Below are 17,049 nucleotides of genomic sequence, written 5' to 3'. Positions count from 1 at the left end.
GGGGTCCAAACACAGGTCCTTGTGCTTGTGCAGTGAGCAATTTACCAACTGAGCTGTTTTCCCAGCCCTTAAAGCACAATCTTAACCGGCAGCCTACAGGAACCACAGAGGAAGTGTCAGCCTGGGATGACGCTGTCAAGGCCCATGGAGGTTCTGACAACTTTCTGGCTGTTGGTTATAGTTTCAAAACACTTGTGCGATCTTTCTCCCTCTCTCCCACTCCAACCCCCAACCAAAATTTCAAGATAGATGCACCTGCATTGGAAATGGGGTATGCACAAATAAATAACCAATAACAAATAAAAAAACCAAAACAAACACGAGTCAATTGGCAGGTTTCTAGCTGAGGTCTTTATTTCCATTTTATGTACAGCAAAAGTGCTGCTGAGAAGTCACAGCAGCCAGATAGAACAGAACTGGATTCTCTCCACAATTAGCAGCTTAAGATCGAGCAACTACAGTGTTAACGTTCACACCTTCACAAGTATCGTCTCTTTACTCTTCGATTCGTGCACGTGAGTCTTAGTCTTACACACTTGTATAAAACACACTTACAGTCTAGTAGTCAGTCCCTTCTGAGGGTATCACCTAGCATACACAACACACAGAAATGTTTAACTTGTAGAGCCACATTCAAAGTCCCAGTTTTATTGGGGGTGCTGTGGGAGCCATCACTTTGCCTGTGCTGGCTTGTCGATGACAGCATTTGGTTTTGTTTGAAATGTGTATTGTCCAAGGCTTCAAGGCTAGAACACTGGAACTTACTCAGAATCCAGGGTCTGAGTACCTCAGAACACAAGATCAGAAACAAAACCAAACACAGTGAAGACCACACCAAAGCATGCTCACAGTCAAGACATGGTTGGCGAGGAAGGCTTTACCCCACTGTTCTGGTGACAAATGTTTTATGCCAATTGGGATGGGGCTAAAGAAACACCATCAGCGATGGTTCCAATTGTATCTCTTAAGGAGCAGAAAGCCTTCATTGCTGGGACACACTGAGTAGACCAAGGACCTGAAACTGGAGCAGACAGCCATCAACAGTGCAGAGTGATGGTCAAGTCTACAACCACAAGTCACCCAGGCCAATGCAGGCAGCCTCACTCACCTGGGCTAGGCACCAGCATGGACAAGGGAATCAAGAAATGCTTCACTTTAGTGGGATTTAATTTTTTTTTATTTATTTTTTAAGGAAAAGAAGCACTAAATGATGGGCAAGCTTCTCTCAGATCGAGTGCTAAAACCATCAGAGCAAGGCTATCGAAGGGCTGTGGATAGAAAAGATTCCGAGGACAGCCACAATTCCAAGAAACTCAAAGGCAACAGGGATGGGCAGCAAAAAGTACAGGGAGGCAGGATAACGGGGGTGTTACAAACAGCACTGAGTACAGACAACTGTGGGCCTGGTAAGCGAGCAGGGGTAAGACAGCAAGAGGCCGTGCCAGGGCCTGTCCTGGACTGAAGGACCTTCCCAAGACAGCCTGCTAGAGGAAGGTGGAGAATCAGTGAAGCTCTGCCTGTCTCTTTGAAGCTCCAGACTCTTCTTTCAACAGAAACTGCCTTTAGGCATTAGAAACAACTTCAGCTTATGGATCACAGTGGCATTTTTTTTGGGGGGGGGAGGAGTAGGGTTCCTGTGGAATGGTTAGAGAAGTCAGTGGGCTGCCACTGGATTGTCTCTCCTACAGCCCCATGGGGTTCTCTTCTATACCAGAGCAACTAAATTATAGCAGCAAATGCTAGCCCAGCAAAGTCATAGTATCCTGTGGCACTCTTGCCTGAAGCTGCTACAATATTTTCAGGCAAAGTTAACCTTTTAAACAGGCTTGGGGACCATGTGTTTTGGCATGAATATGCATTGGTTTTAATTAGTTCTTTTGGTCCTTGCTCTAGGTGTTCATTATGAGGTGAACAAGCATCTGGGGATGGAGTGAAGACTGGGTACCTGAGTTAAAATATCAAAGTGAGAAGGCCAGCTGGCCAAAGCAAAAGGAGGCTGGAGCTGTTATGTAAACCATCCTTTCTAACAGACAGGGCAATACTACCCTAGTTCTGAAAGAAGGTGCTGGTATGGGGAGATAGGCAAAACATACTTTTTTGTTCAGGGCATAGTACATGACCCCATTGCATCATGTGGGCACACAGAAAGAGGGCACTGGAAGTGGCGTTTGTGACCTCCAATGATATGAGATTAATCAGGCTCTGAAGTTTGCTCTGAAGGTTTGATTCAGGCTCCACCTGAGTGATGGAACTGGCTATAGGATGAGGACCAAGCTTGGCTTATCTTCCTAAAGTGTCTCTAAACAGCCACCGAGCAGTTAGATTGCTGTAAGTCAGTCTGGGTTAGTAGGAAGCTTGGAAAAGTGTGCACCTAGAACTTGGGTCCTTCTAACCTGACATTTCCTTTTCTGCTTTTTTGGGAGAATCATCTTCAGTGGATCCTCTCAGGCAGATAGAATAAAGCTTTGAAGTTAATGATGCTGAGGCCAAAATGCAGACAAGAAGACTCTGTATCACTTTGGTTTCGGCAGTTGGGGGTGTTATAAACAATAAATTAAGCAAACACAGGGAGTTATTTATGACTCTCATAACAAACATAGTAGCTTTTTTTCCTAAAGAGAATCCCAGCCCAAGGTCACAGGGTGACCTTTACTTTGGGGGGGTGGGGAGGGGAACGAAATCCAGTCCTACCACGCTAGTCTGTGTAGTCCTGTCCCCTTATCCTGTAAACCCCTCACCATTCTAACCAAGCCAAGCCGGGGAGATGGTGCCGTGTGGGTGATAAAGACCAGAGAGCTGGGGCAGCCACAGGGCGGCAGAGGGCAGCACTGGCAACAGTCTCCAACTCAACTGTTTCAAGACAACAGGGAGCAGCACGCTGAGACATCCACACGGCTTCATTTGAAAACATCACTGCTTTATTTCAGAGGAAAAAATAAAAGACCCTCCCAGCCCAGTCCCTCCACCCTCCCCAAAAGAAACCCCAACCAACCAACCAACCAACCAACCAACCAAAAAAACCCCAATAATAATAACAATAATAAAAAATTCTATTAGAAATTATAAGGAAGCACTGAGAGTTTGAGTATTACATTCTTCAAGTATGTTGTTCGGATTTTTTATTTTTAAGTTGGTAACTATACACATATATATATAAAAAAACAACCAAACCTTAAAAGTGCGGCCAAGGGATTCTGCTTAAAAGTTAGGATTAAGGGCTACTTCACAATACTGAACAGGATTGCGCAGTCATCCTATGGGCTTGATGCTCTTGCTTCCAATCCTGGCAGGTAAGAAAGGAGCAGGTTCAGAAGTGATCATACTTCAGGGTTAGCATGAAAAAGCTAGGGAGATGCCCGTGTTCTTCCACGGCAGGGAAAATCCACCCTGAATCTAAAATTCCAACCTGGAATGTGGTGGGACTTCACAGTAGAGTTAGTCTGGGATGAGGAGAGAAGCCCAGGCAGGGTGGGTGTTGGGCCTGGTCAGGTTTTTGCATCTGTTTAGTGGGTTTAGTGCAGTTCTCCAAGCTTCAATTCAGAATGCCCTTCAGTGTGTTGCAGATTGTTCATGTTAAAGGACTGTTTCATATTTGCATCCCAAGGAAAATCATGCTACATAAAAATGATCCAAGATTTTTGCCCAAAAAACTTCTTGGATAAAATCTAAAAAATACTATTGCAATTGTGTCTCTTGAAGAAAAAAACATTATTCTAAATGTAAACAGATTCACTCAACTCTCTTGTAGAAAACTTCAGAGTGGGTAATGCTGCTGTCTAGCTCTCTTGGCATGCACTCGCCAGACGGTGAGGAGCACTGCTTTTCTGTGCCAGCATCATCTGGGGGGTGAGAAGAGCCGGTCCACGTAGCTGAAGAGGGCATCCCAGTGCTTCCAAAGAAAGGCAATGAAAGCCACAAGGAATAAAGTGCTGAACGTCCTGTTGCGTGTCTTCATGAGGGGGACCACACAGTTGGCTACTGTGGACACAAAGACCAAGAGGACTGCCATGACAGCAAGGAGGATATTGATGAGTTTGCCCAGAAGGTTTCGGGCAGTAGCATTCTCCAGCCCTTCCAGTTGTACCACCTGCTGCTGTTGCTGCTGCAGTTCCATCTTGGAAATGCGGGTTTGACAGGCCTCCAGAGCTTCCTGTGGGCCAAACGGGGGAAGGTTAGGTTTCTACTCTCAGAAGTACAGCTGGACATGCCCTGGGAGCCAGGTGCATCCTGAGCCATGACAAGGATTTCAAATAGCTACAAGCCCTGGATATGAAAAGCCAGATGCACAGTACTTGCAGGTGGCATTATTCCTAGTCCATCTACTGCACTCCTAGGAGAACAACTATGGGGAGCACGGGACATACCTGGGATTTATTTTGCCTAGAATTTATTTACTTACTCAATTTATTTATTTGTTTATTTAGTTAAGACAAGAGTTTCTTGTGTCTCAGACTAGCCTCACACTTGCTATATAGCTGAGATGATCTTCACCTTCTGATTCTTTTGCCTCCATCTCCTGAATGCTGAGATCATAGGCATGTGCCATCATTCCTGAGTGGCCTAGAACATTTTAATGAGAAGACCTCAATTATATGGGGTTTATCCTTTTAGAAATTATGAGTCTAAGGTACACAAGACACACCCATGTGTTTGACTTTAAACACAGATTCTCAGTGTTCTCAGTTCTAGTCCCTGCTGTTGTGGTAGCACCACCATGCTGGTATGTTTACTCTTTATCTGTATTTAACTGTACATGTGAATTTGCCTAGCATGGGGTAGACATTCCCTATCATAATGTGCACAGTATTCTACTCAAATTGATCTATAATTTATTGTTATTCCTTTTCTCCTTTTTTTGCTCAACAGTGGGTCTTGATCACACCATGTCCAAAATACATGGATCCACCTTATTCTTGTGTGTATAGATATACACATGGACACAGGTGCATTTTCATGTGAAGGTTAGAAAACAACTGTGGGTGTTAGTCCTCAGGTACCTTCCACCATGTTTCATATAAAGTTACCGGGTTTTAGGGGTTGCACTCAGCTGTCAGGCTTACATGGTAAGCACACTTTATATGCTGTGTCTTCTAGCTGGTTCCCCATGTCTGACTTTTTATTAGGGTTCTGAGACTGTGAGCTTATGAATCAAATACTTTGCCAACTGAGCCATTTCCCCAGGTCTAGTTTATTCTTTGTAGCTACTATGCAACACTTCATAGTATGGGTATGTTACACTTTACCAGTTAAGTCCCTCTGAAGGATTTTTTTCTGATTTTTCCCACTAAAACAATGATGTAGTGTGCTTCACTAACACATTACCTGATGTTTTTAGGTAAAAAACAATCTATGATTGGAGAAAGGAAACTGTGGCCCTGCTGTAAGGAGGGTACACTTCCTTTTCAGGTCAATCTCTGGGATGGAGACATACTATGATCACACTCTACAGAGGGCATTAAAGTGACCTGCTCTCCCCAATGCCTAATGTAAATTGTATCCTACCACTCAGGGAACCAAACCTTCCCTTCCAGCAAGAAAGGACAGACATCCTCCCAGACAACTAGTGGCTGGAACACCATGGGATTTTTCTAGCCTTGACTTCAATGGCTTCTGGTTTCCTAGAATGCAAGGTAAGATCCAGATAGCTTCAGGCTGAAGCTAGCTCAAGAATGGATAATGGATGCTACTCACTCTAGAATTAACTTGAGAGGAAAAAAAAATGTAAATAGAATTCAAGAACACAAAAAAGATGCCGCTGGGCAAACAGTCAGGACAGGACCTGGATTCCTATGGGTGGGTGTTCTACAAGTTCCTCTTTTCCACACTAAGCTTCTTTCAAGGTGCCTCATAAAACCCACCATGACTTCTGAGAGAATCTCCATAGAAAACAGAGAAACCCCAATGTTTCACTTCTTCCCATGTATTTACCTTCAACTTCACTGCTAAGGTTTCTCATAAACCTACAAACAAACAATGGAGGATTCTCACAAGCCTTGTAATGTGCTACCTGTTGAGAGTAGGGACAAAAGCCCTTTACATAGAAGCAGAAGATAGGCAAGATGGCCAGAGGCACAGTATCAATAGCTCCAGGGCAGCCCAATGATGAGATATTCTAGGTTTTCTCAGATACAGACTACTCTGTCCCTAAGACATCTGTCAGTATCTAGAGCTATACTTCTCCAAATGGCATGAACTTCACTGGGTCATGGCAGGTGTGCTGCAACTGACAGTTTTTCTTGACTCTCCAGACTCCTGTCTTTGCCTGTTTTCTTCCTTTCTTGTTTCTTACTTACTGTTCATACTAACCTGGATATCCCGGGCCCGTTCATATGACTGATAGGCGATTTTCTCTTCCATGCTTGCCAACTCCTGCTTTAAGTTCAGGATCTCATTCTGGTGGAGCTCTGTCAGGTCATTCAGTTGCTCTTCTAGTCGTTCACATCTAAGAAGGAAAGAAAGGTTGGAGTTTTAAACATTCTGCATCCTCCCTGATATAATTTAGATCAATTCCCAAATTCTTTCTACAAAAGAAAACAGAAGCCCAGAGCTTGAGCAAGCCCAGGCTACTGTGTGCCAGCAGTTGTAGCTTTCAGTCTCCAGAAAGGCAGCTGTCACAAAGATATCCTATAGCATCATGACTTTCCAGTTTCTCCACAGCCCTGGTTAGCTCTATACCTGTGATGCTGAAGCTGTTCTTATTCTGCTCTGAGTGTGACAGAAGCAGAAACTCATTAAGGAAATCTCATTGAAAGAGAATCAGTGAACAAATGGAAATGGACCTTCTCACTATTAGAAGTAACTTATTTCAACACTAGATAACTTACTCACCCAGATGTTTGTGATTTGGAACCCCAGAAAGCCAGAGCCAGTGGGGTCCATCATCCTCATGGCCAAGCAGTGCTTGGGATATTTGTCAATCCATTTATTGAGAGTCTGCTGCACACTAGGCATATTCAAAGTACTGGGACACTGTGGTAAGCAAGAGAAAGCATCTGCCTTTCGTTCACTCTACAGGGAAAGGGGAGACAGAAAAACATCAATAGGATTTCATGCAGCCAAGATTGGCAGGGAGATATGGTAATGTCTAGTGGAGTGTCAGAAAAGACTTCTTAACTGTCTTCAAGAATGAAAGATAAAGCCTTAATGATAGAAACAGAAGCTTGGAAGGTGAGGAGGTTGAAGATGTACAAGAAAGGACCTTACACAGAAGAAAAAGAAGTAAAACTTGTTAAGCCAGGAATGAGGTTGGTATTTTAGTTACTGTGGTGGTTTGAATATACTTGGCCCAGGATGTGGCACTATTTAAAGGTGTGGCCTTGTTGGAGGAAGTGTGCCACTTTGGAGGTGGGCAATAAGACCTTCCTCCTAATCACACAGGAGCCAATATTCTCCTGTCTGCCTTCAGATGAAGATGTAGAACTCTCAGGTCCTCCTGCACCATGTCTGCCTGGACATTGCCATGCCCCTGCCTTGATGATGATGTACTGAACCTCTGAACCTGTAAGCCAGCCCCAATTAAATGTTGTCTTTATAAGGGCTGTCTTGGTCATGGTGTCTCTTCACAGCAATAGAAACCCTAAGACAGAAGTTGGTACCAGGGACTGGAGTATTGCTGTGATAGGCCTGACCATGCTTTTGTTTGGAAGAATGTGGATTTTTGGATTCTGGATTTGGAAAGCAGTGGAAGGCTTTAAGTGGGGGCTTAATAAGCAATTCTAGTAGGAATATGGAAGACTTTGGTGCTGAGAGTGATTTGAACTGTCCAGACCTGGGCCAAGAGGTTTCAGTGGAGAAAAATTTCAGTATGTGGTCTAGAGATTATTTTTGTGGTATTTTGGTGAACAATGTGACTATTTTTTTTGCCCTTATCTGAAGAGTCTATCTGAGTCTAAGGTAAAGAGATTTATATTAATTGCATTGACAAAGCAAGTCTCAAAAAAAGCCCAACAGAGACTTTGTTCTCTGGTTTAGTCTCATGAAGAGCACTTTGATCAAGCATAGCAAGCTTAAAAAGAAAAAATACAAAATGTATGGTTCAAGTAATAATAAAGGAACACCAGAAAGAAAAATGGGGCTGAATCCTGTGTTCAAGGAGATAAAGATAATGAGTGAGCTGTGATCACCAAGCTAAGCTTATTTGTTTGTTTTTGCAGTTGAACAAGGAATAGTTTGGACTTTTAATCTGGAATGAACTACAATCCAGAAATAGAGGGGCATACTTGTGATCCAGATCTTGAGGATAAAAGACACAGCCTTTTGATCCAGATCTTGAGGAACAGTGACAATGAAAAGTTTGGGCCCAGGCCCAGAATTCAGGAGACAGAGCTATGCAGATCTCTGAGTGGAGTGTCTGAGTCTCTAAGTTCAAGGTCAATCCACAAAGCAAGTTCCAGGACAGCCAAGCTTAGGCAGTGAAAGACTTAGAACAGAAAGCTGGTGATAATGTCATAGAACAAGGGGGCCATGTTCCAGCCCCACCATGTGGCTCTGGCTTTAGAGTCAAAAATAAAAGGGACGACTGGGACGATTGATATTGGTTAGCTGGAGCTAAGAAATTAGTGGTGATTAAGAATAGACCAGTATCACTGAGGTGAAATCTTCTGGGAAGTGTTTTTCTGAGATCACGAAAAAGCTGTGTTTCAGAGATAGCCAAGGTTGTACCTTGTGCTGCAGCTGGACTTGGTAATGTGTAAGAGTCACCCTAGTGGTACTGGTTTTGAAGGTATGAAGAGGTCATGGAGAGCAGCTGGGGCTTGGCACTGTGAGAGGCCATGGAAGGTCATTGGTGAAGGTGCAGCCTCAGTTGCAGTTGACAGCCTGGGACTAAAGGGGTCATACAAAAAAGTTTGATTTGGCATCATGAAGAGAGCCTATGAGACGCTACTGGTGAAACCTAGTTGCAATGGAAGACCCCAGTGTACTGGAGATGCCAATACTATAGGATGATCACTAAGAACAGAAGCAGGAGTGGGGTGGAGTCAACCAGAGCCTACAATGCTACAGAGAGCAGAACTGGAGAAGTGACACCAGCCCTTTGGAGGAGCCCAGAAGATCATGTGTGGATCCCAGACACTGCAACAAGAAGCTGTAACATTGAAGTTGCCTTGGAGACCCTAAGATGTTCGAGATGCTAGAACCATGGGATATCTGCTGAGGAAAGCTGCTCACAGGGAGTGGAACCAGCCCAGGAGAAAGAAGTTTGTTGCAGTCAACAAAGATGGAAAAGGAGTTGGAGATCTGAAGACCGCTTTGACGTCAGCCATGGAGATGCAGAGTTTGGAGTTTGCCCAGCTGGTTTCCTGTCTAGCTTTGGCGATTATAGTTTAGAGATTGCACGGATCTCAGAAGAGAGTTTGAACTTTTAACATTGATGAGACTGCTATAGACTATGGGGACTTTGGAAGTTGGACTAAATATATTTTCCATTATGCTACAGGTAGGTATAACCCCCAGACTCATGTGTTAGAACCAGCCTATGGGTGCCAGGGGATGGAATGTGGTGGTTTTAATATACTTGGGCCAGGGAGTGGCACTATTTGGAATCGTGGCCCTGTTAGAGTAGGTGTTTGTTGAAAGAGGTGTGTCACTGTGGGGGTGGGCTTTCAGATCTCATATATGTTCAAGCTAGGCCAGATGTGGCATTCACTTCTATTGTCAGATCAGAATGTAGAACTCTCAGCTCTTCCTTTAGTATGATGTCTGCCTGCATGCCACCATGCTTCCCACCATGACAATGATGGACTTAACCTTCGAGCCTATAAGCCAGCCCTAATTAAATGTTTTCCTTTATAAGAGTTGCCACTTCATAGCAATAAAACCCTAAGTGTCTTAGTTTGGGTTTCCATTGCTGTGAAGAGACACCATGACCAAGACAGCCCTTATAAAGACAACATTTAACTGAGGCTGGCTTACAGATTCAAAGGTTCAGTCTGTTATCATCAAAGCAGGGACATGGCAGCGTCCAGGCAGGCATGGTGCAGGAGGAGCTGAGAGTTCTACATCTTCATCTGAAGGCAGACAGGAGAATACTGGCTCCTATGTGGTTAGAAGGAAGGCCTCATTGCCCACCCCCATAGTAACACTCTTCCTCCAAAAAGGCCACACCTACTCCAACAAGGCCACACCTTTAAATAGTGCCACTCCCTACCATTCAAGTATTCAAACACAAGAGTCTATCCAGTCTATTGTGGGCATTCCTATTCAAACTATCATATTTGGCATATGTAAGGGCTGAAGTCTGCCTGAGAAGCTACAAAATGAGAATAGAGAATGTTCCTGGGAAGAAGACTAGTTTTATCTATTTTATCATCTCTAGTGCACACAAGCACACACATGTAAGTATGTGCACACATATTTATTTTACATAAAGGTTTAAGGGTGATCACCAGAGATTCTAGGTAGAATAAAGTGCTCAGAAATATACAAAAATAACTGGACAACTGGATTCTGGATAGTTGGTGAAGGGGGCATAAAAGACAGTGTTTAAGGAAATGAGTTGTTTGGTAGTGGTGAAGAGGATAGATTAGACAGGCAGTGTGTGGAGTCCTAGGGACCAAAAGTCTTCAAGGAGAATGTTCATTGAAGGCTACATATTAAAAATATTGAGACATGGGGTAATTGGGCAGGGTTCATGCCCACAGGGAATACATAACCACATGTGAAACTCAGAGGACTTCTAATAAAAAATGAAAGTAAAGCTGGAAGCAAGGTATGGTGCATTCCCTAGAGTAACAGGTGCTAAAGAAGCTGCTAAGGTAGAAAAATTGTAAGTTTGAGGCTAGTCTAAAAACCAACCAACCAACAAATGTGCCATAGTATCATTAAATATTTAGAACTCTTTCTTTCTTTCCTTTTGTGGCTGCTTGCTTGCTTTTTCTTCCTTCCTTCCTTCCTTCCTTCCTTCCTTCCTTCCTTCCTTCCTTCCTTCCTTCCTTCCTCCATCCTCCTGCCTTCTCTTCTTTTTTCTTTTGGTCATACAGGGGAAGGAGGCTATCACTCTGCATGCCAGGCAAGGCCTCTATTACTGAGCTACAGCATACAACCTTATTCTTATTTCTAATCACACCTATGGTATACAAAGTATTGTCTTTCTTTCTAGCCCAGGATGGCCTTGAACTTGTGATCTTCTTGCCTCTATCTATGAATTCTAGGATTAGTGGTATCTATCACCATGTGTGGCTGAGTCTATCCACTTTTAAGGAATACAAAAATTTTCTCTAAGGTAATTTTATGTTGCAGCATCTGTGTTTTCCTGTGTCTCTGCATCTTGGCTTGTGTGTATGTTAGTGTGTGTCTGTCTGTATATATGCAAGCAGTCCATGAGCACACATGTGTGAAAGCTAGAGGAAGATATTAGGTGTTACAATCTATTCCTCTCTGCTTTATTCCCTTAAGATGGAGTTTCTCACTGAACTTGGAGCTCATTAATCAGCTAGCCAGCTAGCCAATGAGCCTCTGGGATTCTTTTGTCTCTGTTTCAGAGCGTGGGTGATAGACACATATGCAGCCATATGCAGCCAAAGCTGTCTTTTATTTTTAAAATTTTTTTCTTAAGACAGGGTCTCACTATATAGTCCTGTCTGGACTGGAACTTGCAGAGTACCTGAGTGCCGGCATTAAAGGCATGTGTCCCTATACCTGGCCTCATCTCTGTCTTTTTCACTTGAGTGTTGAGAATCCAAACTCAGGTCCTCAAGTTTGCACAGTGAATAATCTTAGCTACAGTCATCACTCTATCCTCTAATGTTATCCCTTTTAATTATCATAGAATAAGAATTATACCCTATTTACTTCTATTCCTTAAGAATTAACATTATTTTAAATAGTCACAGTCTGATCATTTTTATTGTTATTAAACCCTATTTAGGCCTCCTTTACCCTAACAGGAGCTCTGCTGTGCATTCTTCCCTTCATGCTGTTCTAGAATAGCACCTGCTATGCTTGTGGAGCTCTGCCTTTTCTTCCCATCTTCTCAGGGATTCTGGAACAGGTGTCAGCTATGGAAGTGATCTGCTAAAATGTAAATTCATCAGATACTGTAAAAGGTTTTACAAATATACTATGTTTTTAAACTATTTTTTTGGAGGAAGGGTACGGTGTGTATGCTAGAACCTAGAGCCTTACACATACTAGGTGAACACTCTATTAAATAGTCTACCTTTTTGAGTGTATAGCACTCTTCATTGTCTTTGTTTACCAAAAGGGTGTTGAAACTTAAAATAGTGTTCTTTTTTTAAAAAAAATTATTTATTTTACCTATTTGAGTACACTGTATCTCACCAGAAGAGGGCATCAGATCCCATTACAGATGGTTGTGAGCCACCATGTGGTTGCTGGGATTTGAACTCAGGACCTCTGGAAGAGCAGTCAGTGCTCTTAACTGCTGAGCCATTTCTCCAGCCCCTTAAAATGGTATTAACTCCTGGTCTTACAGGGGTAAAGCTCAGTGGTAATGTGTATTTAGTGAGTTCTGGGTCCAACACAACACCAAAAACCAGAATAATTTTTGGGCCATGGTCAGTAAGGAGCTGCGAAGGGAACAGGGTGGTGGTGTCTAGTAGGGTGCATGGTGACAGAGCTGCATCACGACTTCTTGAACCACAGCCTATACACATACTTTCTGCTGTTTATATACTACTGGGCATTGGGTGTAGTGAATCATGACTTTAATTCCAGCACTTGGGAGTTAAAAGTAGTAGATCACTGTGAGGCCAAGGCCAGCTTGGTCTACATTGTAGGTTCTAGAACAGCCAGATTTACATAGAGAGACCTGTCTTGGAAAAACAAAACAAAACAAAAAACCAAAGGTCACTAGGAAGTTTTATCCACGTGGTCGAAGAGCAGACTGGAAACAGCAGACAGCTACTGCTTCCTCAGACCCTACTGTATAAACCCATTAAGGCTCCTGGAAGGTGGGAGGTGTTATCTTCTCCTCAGAAGAAACAGTTAAAATTCAGAGATCTCAGAGCTACCTGCTAAAGCCACAAAGTGAAAGAGGAAAGATGTGAATCCAGGTTTGACCTTAAAAACCTACATTTTAAAACTCTCTACTGTCATGCCATTTTGAAACTAGGTAAGAAGTCAACATCTACAAGCTCCTTTAAAAAGTAAAAAATCGAGCTGGAGAGATGGCTCAGTGGTTAAGAGCACTGACTGCTCTTCCAGAGGTTCTGAGTTCAGTTCCCAGCAACCACATGGTGGCTCACAACCATCTGTAGGGGAATCCAATGATCTCTTCTGGTGTGTCTGAAGACAGCGACAGTATGACAGTATACTCACATACATAAAATAAACAAATCTTTAAAAAAGAAAAAGAAAAGCCAAAACAAAAAACAAAAACAAACAAACAAAAAACCCAACAAACTGAAAAAAAAAAAAAGTAAAAAATCTGAGTCAGCTTGAGAGTGGTTCAAGTCACACAGTCACAGTGAGGGCTGGAAGTAGCTCTGCTGACATGATGGCTTAAAGCTTGACCACAAGAGGGCTGAGTAAGAGTATAGACGGATTCAGATTGGAAAGATAAAGCTAAGTATTAGCAAAAGTACCCAAATGGAACAACCATTCTGTTCTATTAGTGAGAACTTTAAAAAGTTATTTAACAAGGAATTCCCATAAGGCCTATAACATCACTCTAAGTACATGTATCAGAGAAACAAAACTTCTTTGTATATATGATATGAACAGGGATGAACTTATAGCACCATGTGACAGTGTCCTAGACATTCCCAGATTCTGTATCCTAAAGTGCTTGGAACTTGCTGTTCACAGAATATCAGGATATAAAACAGATATGTAAGGGGCTGTGCTTTTCCACTGCCTATACCTAATTCCTAAGCCTTGGCTTTTGCCATCATCCCCCAATGAAGCCACTACAGACTGTTCATTTGAGAAAGGAAGAGCTCATGATCTTTTCTTCTTTTTTCCACCTAACATTCTAAATACATAGGCCATATATAGAGGTGCACACGTGTAATCCCATCACTTGGGATGTTGAGGCAAGAAGACCAAGTTCCAAGCCAGCCTGATTATACACAGCAAGTTTCAAGTCAGCCTGAGATATACAGTGAAATTGTTACACTTTTCTAAAACAAAACAAATGAAAATAAAACATAACAAAGGGGCTGGCACTGTAGCACAGTTGGTACAGCAGGCCTTACTTAGAATGAATGAAACCTTTGGGGCCCATCTCCACCACTACACTTAAAAAAAAAAAAAGGTGTGTATGTGTGTATAGGGGACTAGTAGTTCAGTGATAGATAACCAGGGGACATAGAAACAATATCAGAAGGTTTCATGGTATCCTCGGTTACCAGCCTGGGCTGCTTGAGATTTTGTCTCAATAGACAAACAATAAACCAAATCATTAAAAACAAAATCTCCCAAATTATGAACTATGTTATTCTACAAGGGCAGTTGCAAGGTTTGGAGCATTCTCTGGAAGGAGCCTGTGATTTCTAATTTGGCCTGATGGCATCTCCTTGGCCCCAGGGTCCACTCCTAGGGCAAAATCAACAGCAGAGAAAGCATCTTGCCTTTATGTCAAGTGTGGTATTATGCCTGAAATCGCAACACACAGAAGGCTGGGAAAGGAGGATAGAAAGTTTAAGGCTAGCTTGGGCTACATCATTTAAGGATAAGCAGAATTGCATAGTGAGACTGTCTCTAAAACAAAAACAAAGGCATTTTGTTTTTTTACCAACAGTATCTGGCGAGAGATAATATAATTTATTTTTGTTTGTTTTGAAACATTGTCTCCAGGACCTGAACTCCCTAAGTAGTAGAGGATGGTCCTGAACTTCAGATATATCCTCCTCAGTATTGGGTTTGCTGGTATATCACAGCTCATCCAGTCTATGTGGTACTGGGCTGGGAACCCATGGCATCACTGGGTAAGTAAGCATTCTATCTAGGAAGCTATATCCCCGGCCCCAGAAATGGTTTTTTAAAATTAATTAATTATTTTTTAATTACACACCATGTACTAGCTGATGAGTCTGTTTAGTCCAGGTTTTAGATTCAAATCCAATCTTACAACTTAGTCTGGGAGACCCTGTCACCTTGTCATGCTGAAAACAAGAAATATCCCTACTTCAAAGCAAAATCACGCCAGTAAGGAGACAGCTGGAAAAAATCTGGGAGAGGCAGTCCAAGCTACAAGACTACACAGGCTTCAATACTCTATTCTGTGATTTTAGTCACTCCTAAAAATCCCTAGAAGGGGTGGTTCAAAAAGACTTCTTGGGCTGGCAGTGTGGCTCAGGTAAAGTACCTGCTACTAAGTCCAATGTCCTAAGTTCTGTCCCCAGAACTCACATGGTGGAAGGAAAGAATAAAACTACAGCAAGTTGTCCTCTGTCCTCCAACTACATGCAGGTGGCATGTGGGCCTCTCTTCAAAATAAAGTAAGTAAAAGACTGCCTGCTGACGGCAGTCTCTAGCAGTGATGCTACGACTGCCTCACTAGTTCCCATATAATATTTTTGGGCCTAAGTCTTCATTTCCCTCCATGTTCTCAATTTTACTTAGTTTTCACTGTTTCATTCATTCACTGGATGGCTTTTCTTCTATTATATTACACAAATGGACTACTGGGCACATAACCCTCTCAACCTTCAGTTACTAATTTTACTGCAGCACACAAAGCTTTAGAATTTAGGGTGAAGCAAGATGCTGTGGGCAGGGCTGACAAGGCCCCAGTAACTCCTTAGCCACAATTACCCAGTGTGAGTTTCCCTTTTCACATCAAACAATTACCTGGAAAATGAGGACTTCCGGAAAAAGAACAGAAAGTTCCGGTTGTTATTGTGTAGCTGAAATCCTACTAAACTTGTAAAACAGGTGTTTCTCATTAGCATAGAAACACCTTTAATCTGCAGGAAGCATCAGGGAGGAAATTTAGCAAACCACAGAGGGCACTGCAAACTCCTAGAGAGTTTGGTCACTCTGTTGGTGTCTTGGTTCAGATTCCTGGGCTGAACTCCGATCACTGCCTAGTTAAACAACAACCACAACAACAACAAATCAAAAACAAAAAAACACCTTTCCCAAGCTAGGTGTGTGCTGCACACTTGGGGAAGGCTGAGGCAGGAGGATCATGACTGAGGCTAGACTGGGCTACACAGCACAACTACTGTCATAGACAAGTATGAAAATACACTTCACCCTGGTTTTTCACCGGAGTTCAGGCATTTGCTGCTCAGCTTTATTTATACTCTTACTCCCTGTTTTAAGGTTTATTTTACTGTTTGTATTTTTTCTGGGTTATTAATCAAATTCGAAGTCTGTACAACAAAGGGAAAGAATTCTGCATCAGCCAGCTCCCTGACCTGACCCAATCCCCAGCACTTGCTCTAACATTTTTACTTATATAGCCTCAGCTAGGTTCTGGTCTGAAACAGGCTGACCAGGAGAGCCCAGTAGAAATGCTGTGGCATTCTCTTTGGAGAAGGAGTGAGTGTGGGAGAATTCAAGGTTCAGTCTAATCTACTTATTCATCTTGAGCATCAAAACTTCAAACTGCCGGCCCCTGATAGTAACAGAATGGTAACTACTCTCTGAACCCTTCACAGCAGGGTCTGCCTCCAAGCACTGAAATTTACAAAGTTGTTTTCACCAGCACCTTCAGTCCCTCCTCAAGGCCAGGAACTCCTTAAGTTTCTTTAAATTTTTTTGTTAATGAGGTGGGCAAGGGTCTGACCCACCTTGCCATGCCTCAGGTTTTTATGCATGTTTTATCTGTTGTATCTCTGTCCCTACCCCATTACTAACCAAATATAAGACCTATATGGCAAAGGACCATTATTAGTATTATGATTCGTTTGTTTCCTTGTCTAAATTCTAATAGGGAAAAGGGAATTCAGAGAACAGTTCCACCTTCTCACTAAATATTCACAGCCAACCAAAGGGTAGGTAGGAGGGGAGAAGGGAAGGTGAACTGTGTCTAGCCTTTCACATATGTGTTTATAAAACCAAAAACTCCCTTTAAGGAGATCTAATTCCCAAAGTTGCCAAGCTTAGTAGGCTTTTTTTTTTTTTTTTTTTTTTTTTTTT

At 42.6% G+C, this 17,049-nt stretch overlaps 1 protein-coding gene across 3 annotated transcripts in view; it reads right to left on the bottom strand.

Moving 5' to 3' along the window:
* Positions 1-328: 328 nt before the first annotated feature.
* Tmcc1 (transmembrane and coiled-coil domain family 1) overlaps positions 329-17,049 on the bottom strand; it is a 147,806-nt gene continuing 131,085 nt past the window's right edge. For all 3 annotated transcript variants that reach the window (XM_028753501.1, XM_028753503.1, XM_028753502.1), the window contains exons 3-4: positions 6,307-6,442; positions 329-4,150 (exon numbers count right to left, since the gene is read on the bottom strand). In XM_028753501.1, the coding sequence (XP_028609334.1) occupies positions 3,836-4,150; positions 6,307-6,442 (451 nt within the window). In that variant the 3' untranslated portion in view covers positions 329-3,835. The remainder of the gene's footprint in view (positions 4,151-6,306; positions 6,443-17,049) is intronic.

Source organism: Grammomys surdaster, unplaced genomic scaffold (assembly GCF_004785775.1).
Source record: "Grammomys surdaster isolate TR1022 unplaced genomic scaffold, NIH_TR_1.0 125950, whole genome shotgun sequence".
NCBI lineage: Eukaryota > Metazoa > Chordata > Mammalia > Rodentia > Muridae > Grammomys > Grammomys surdaster.
This window is presented reverse-complemented; position numbering and strand designations above follow the sequence as displayed.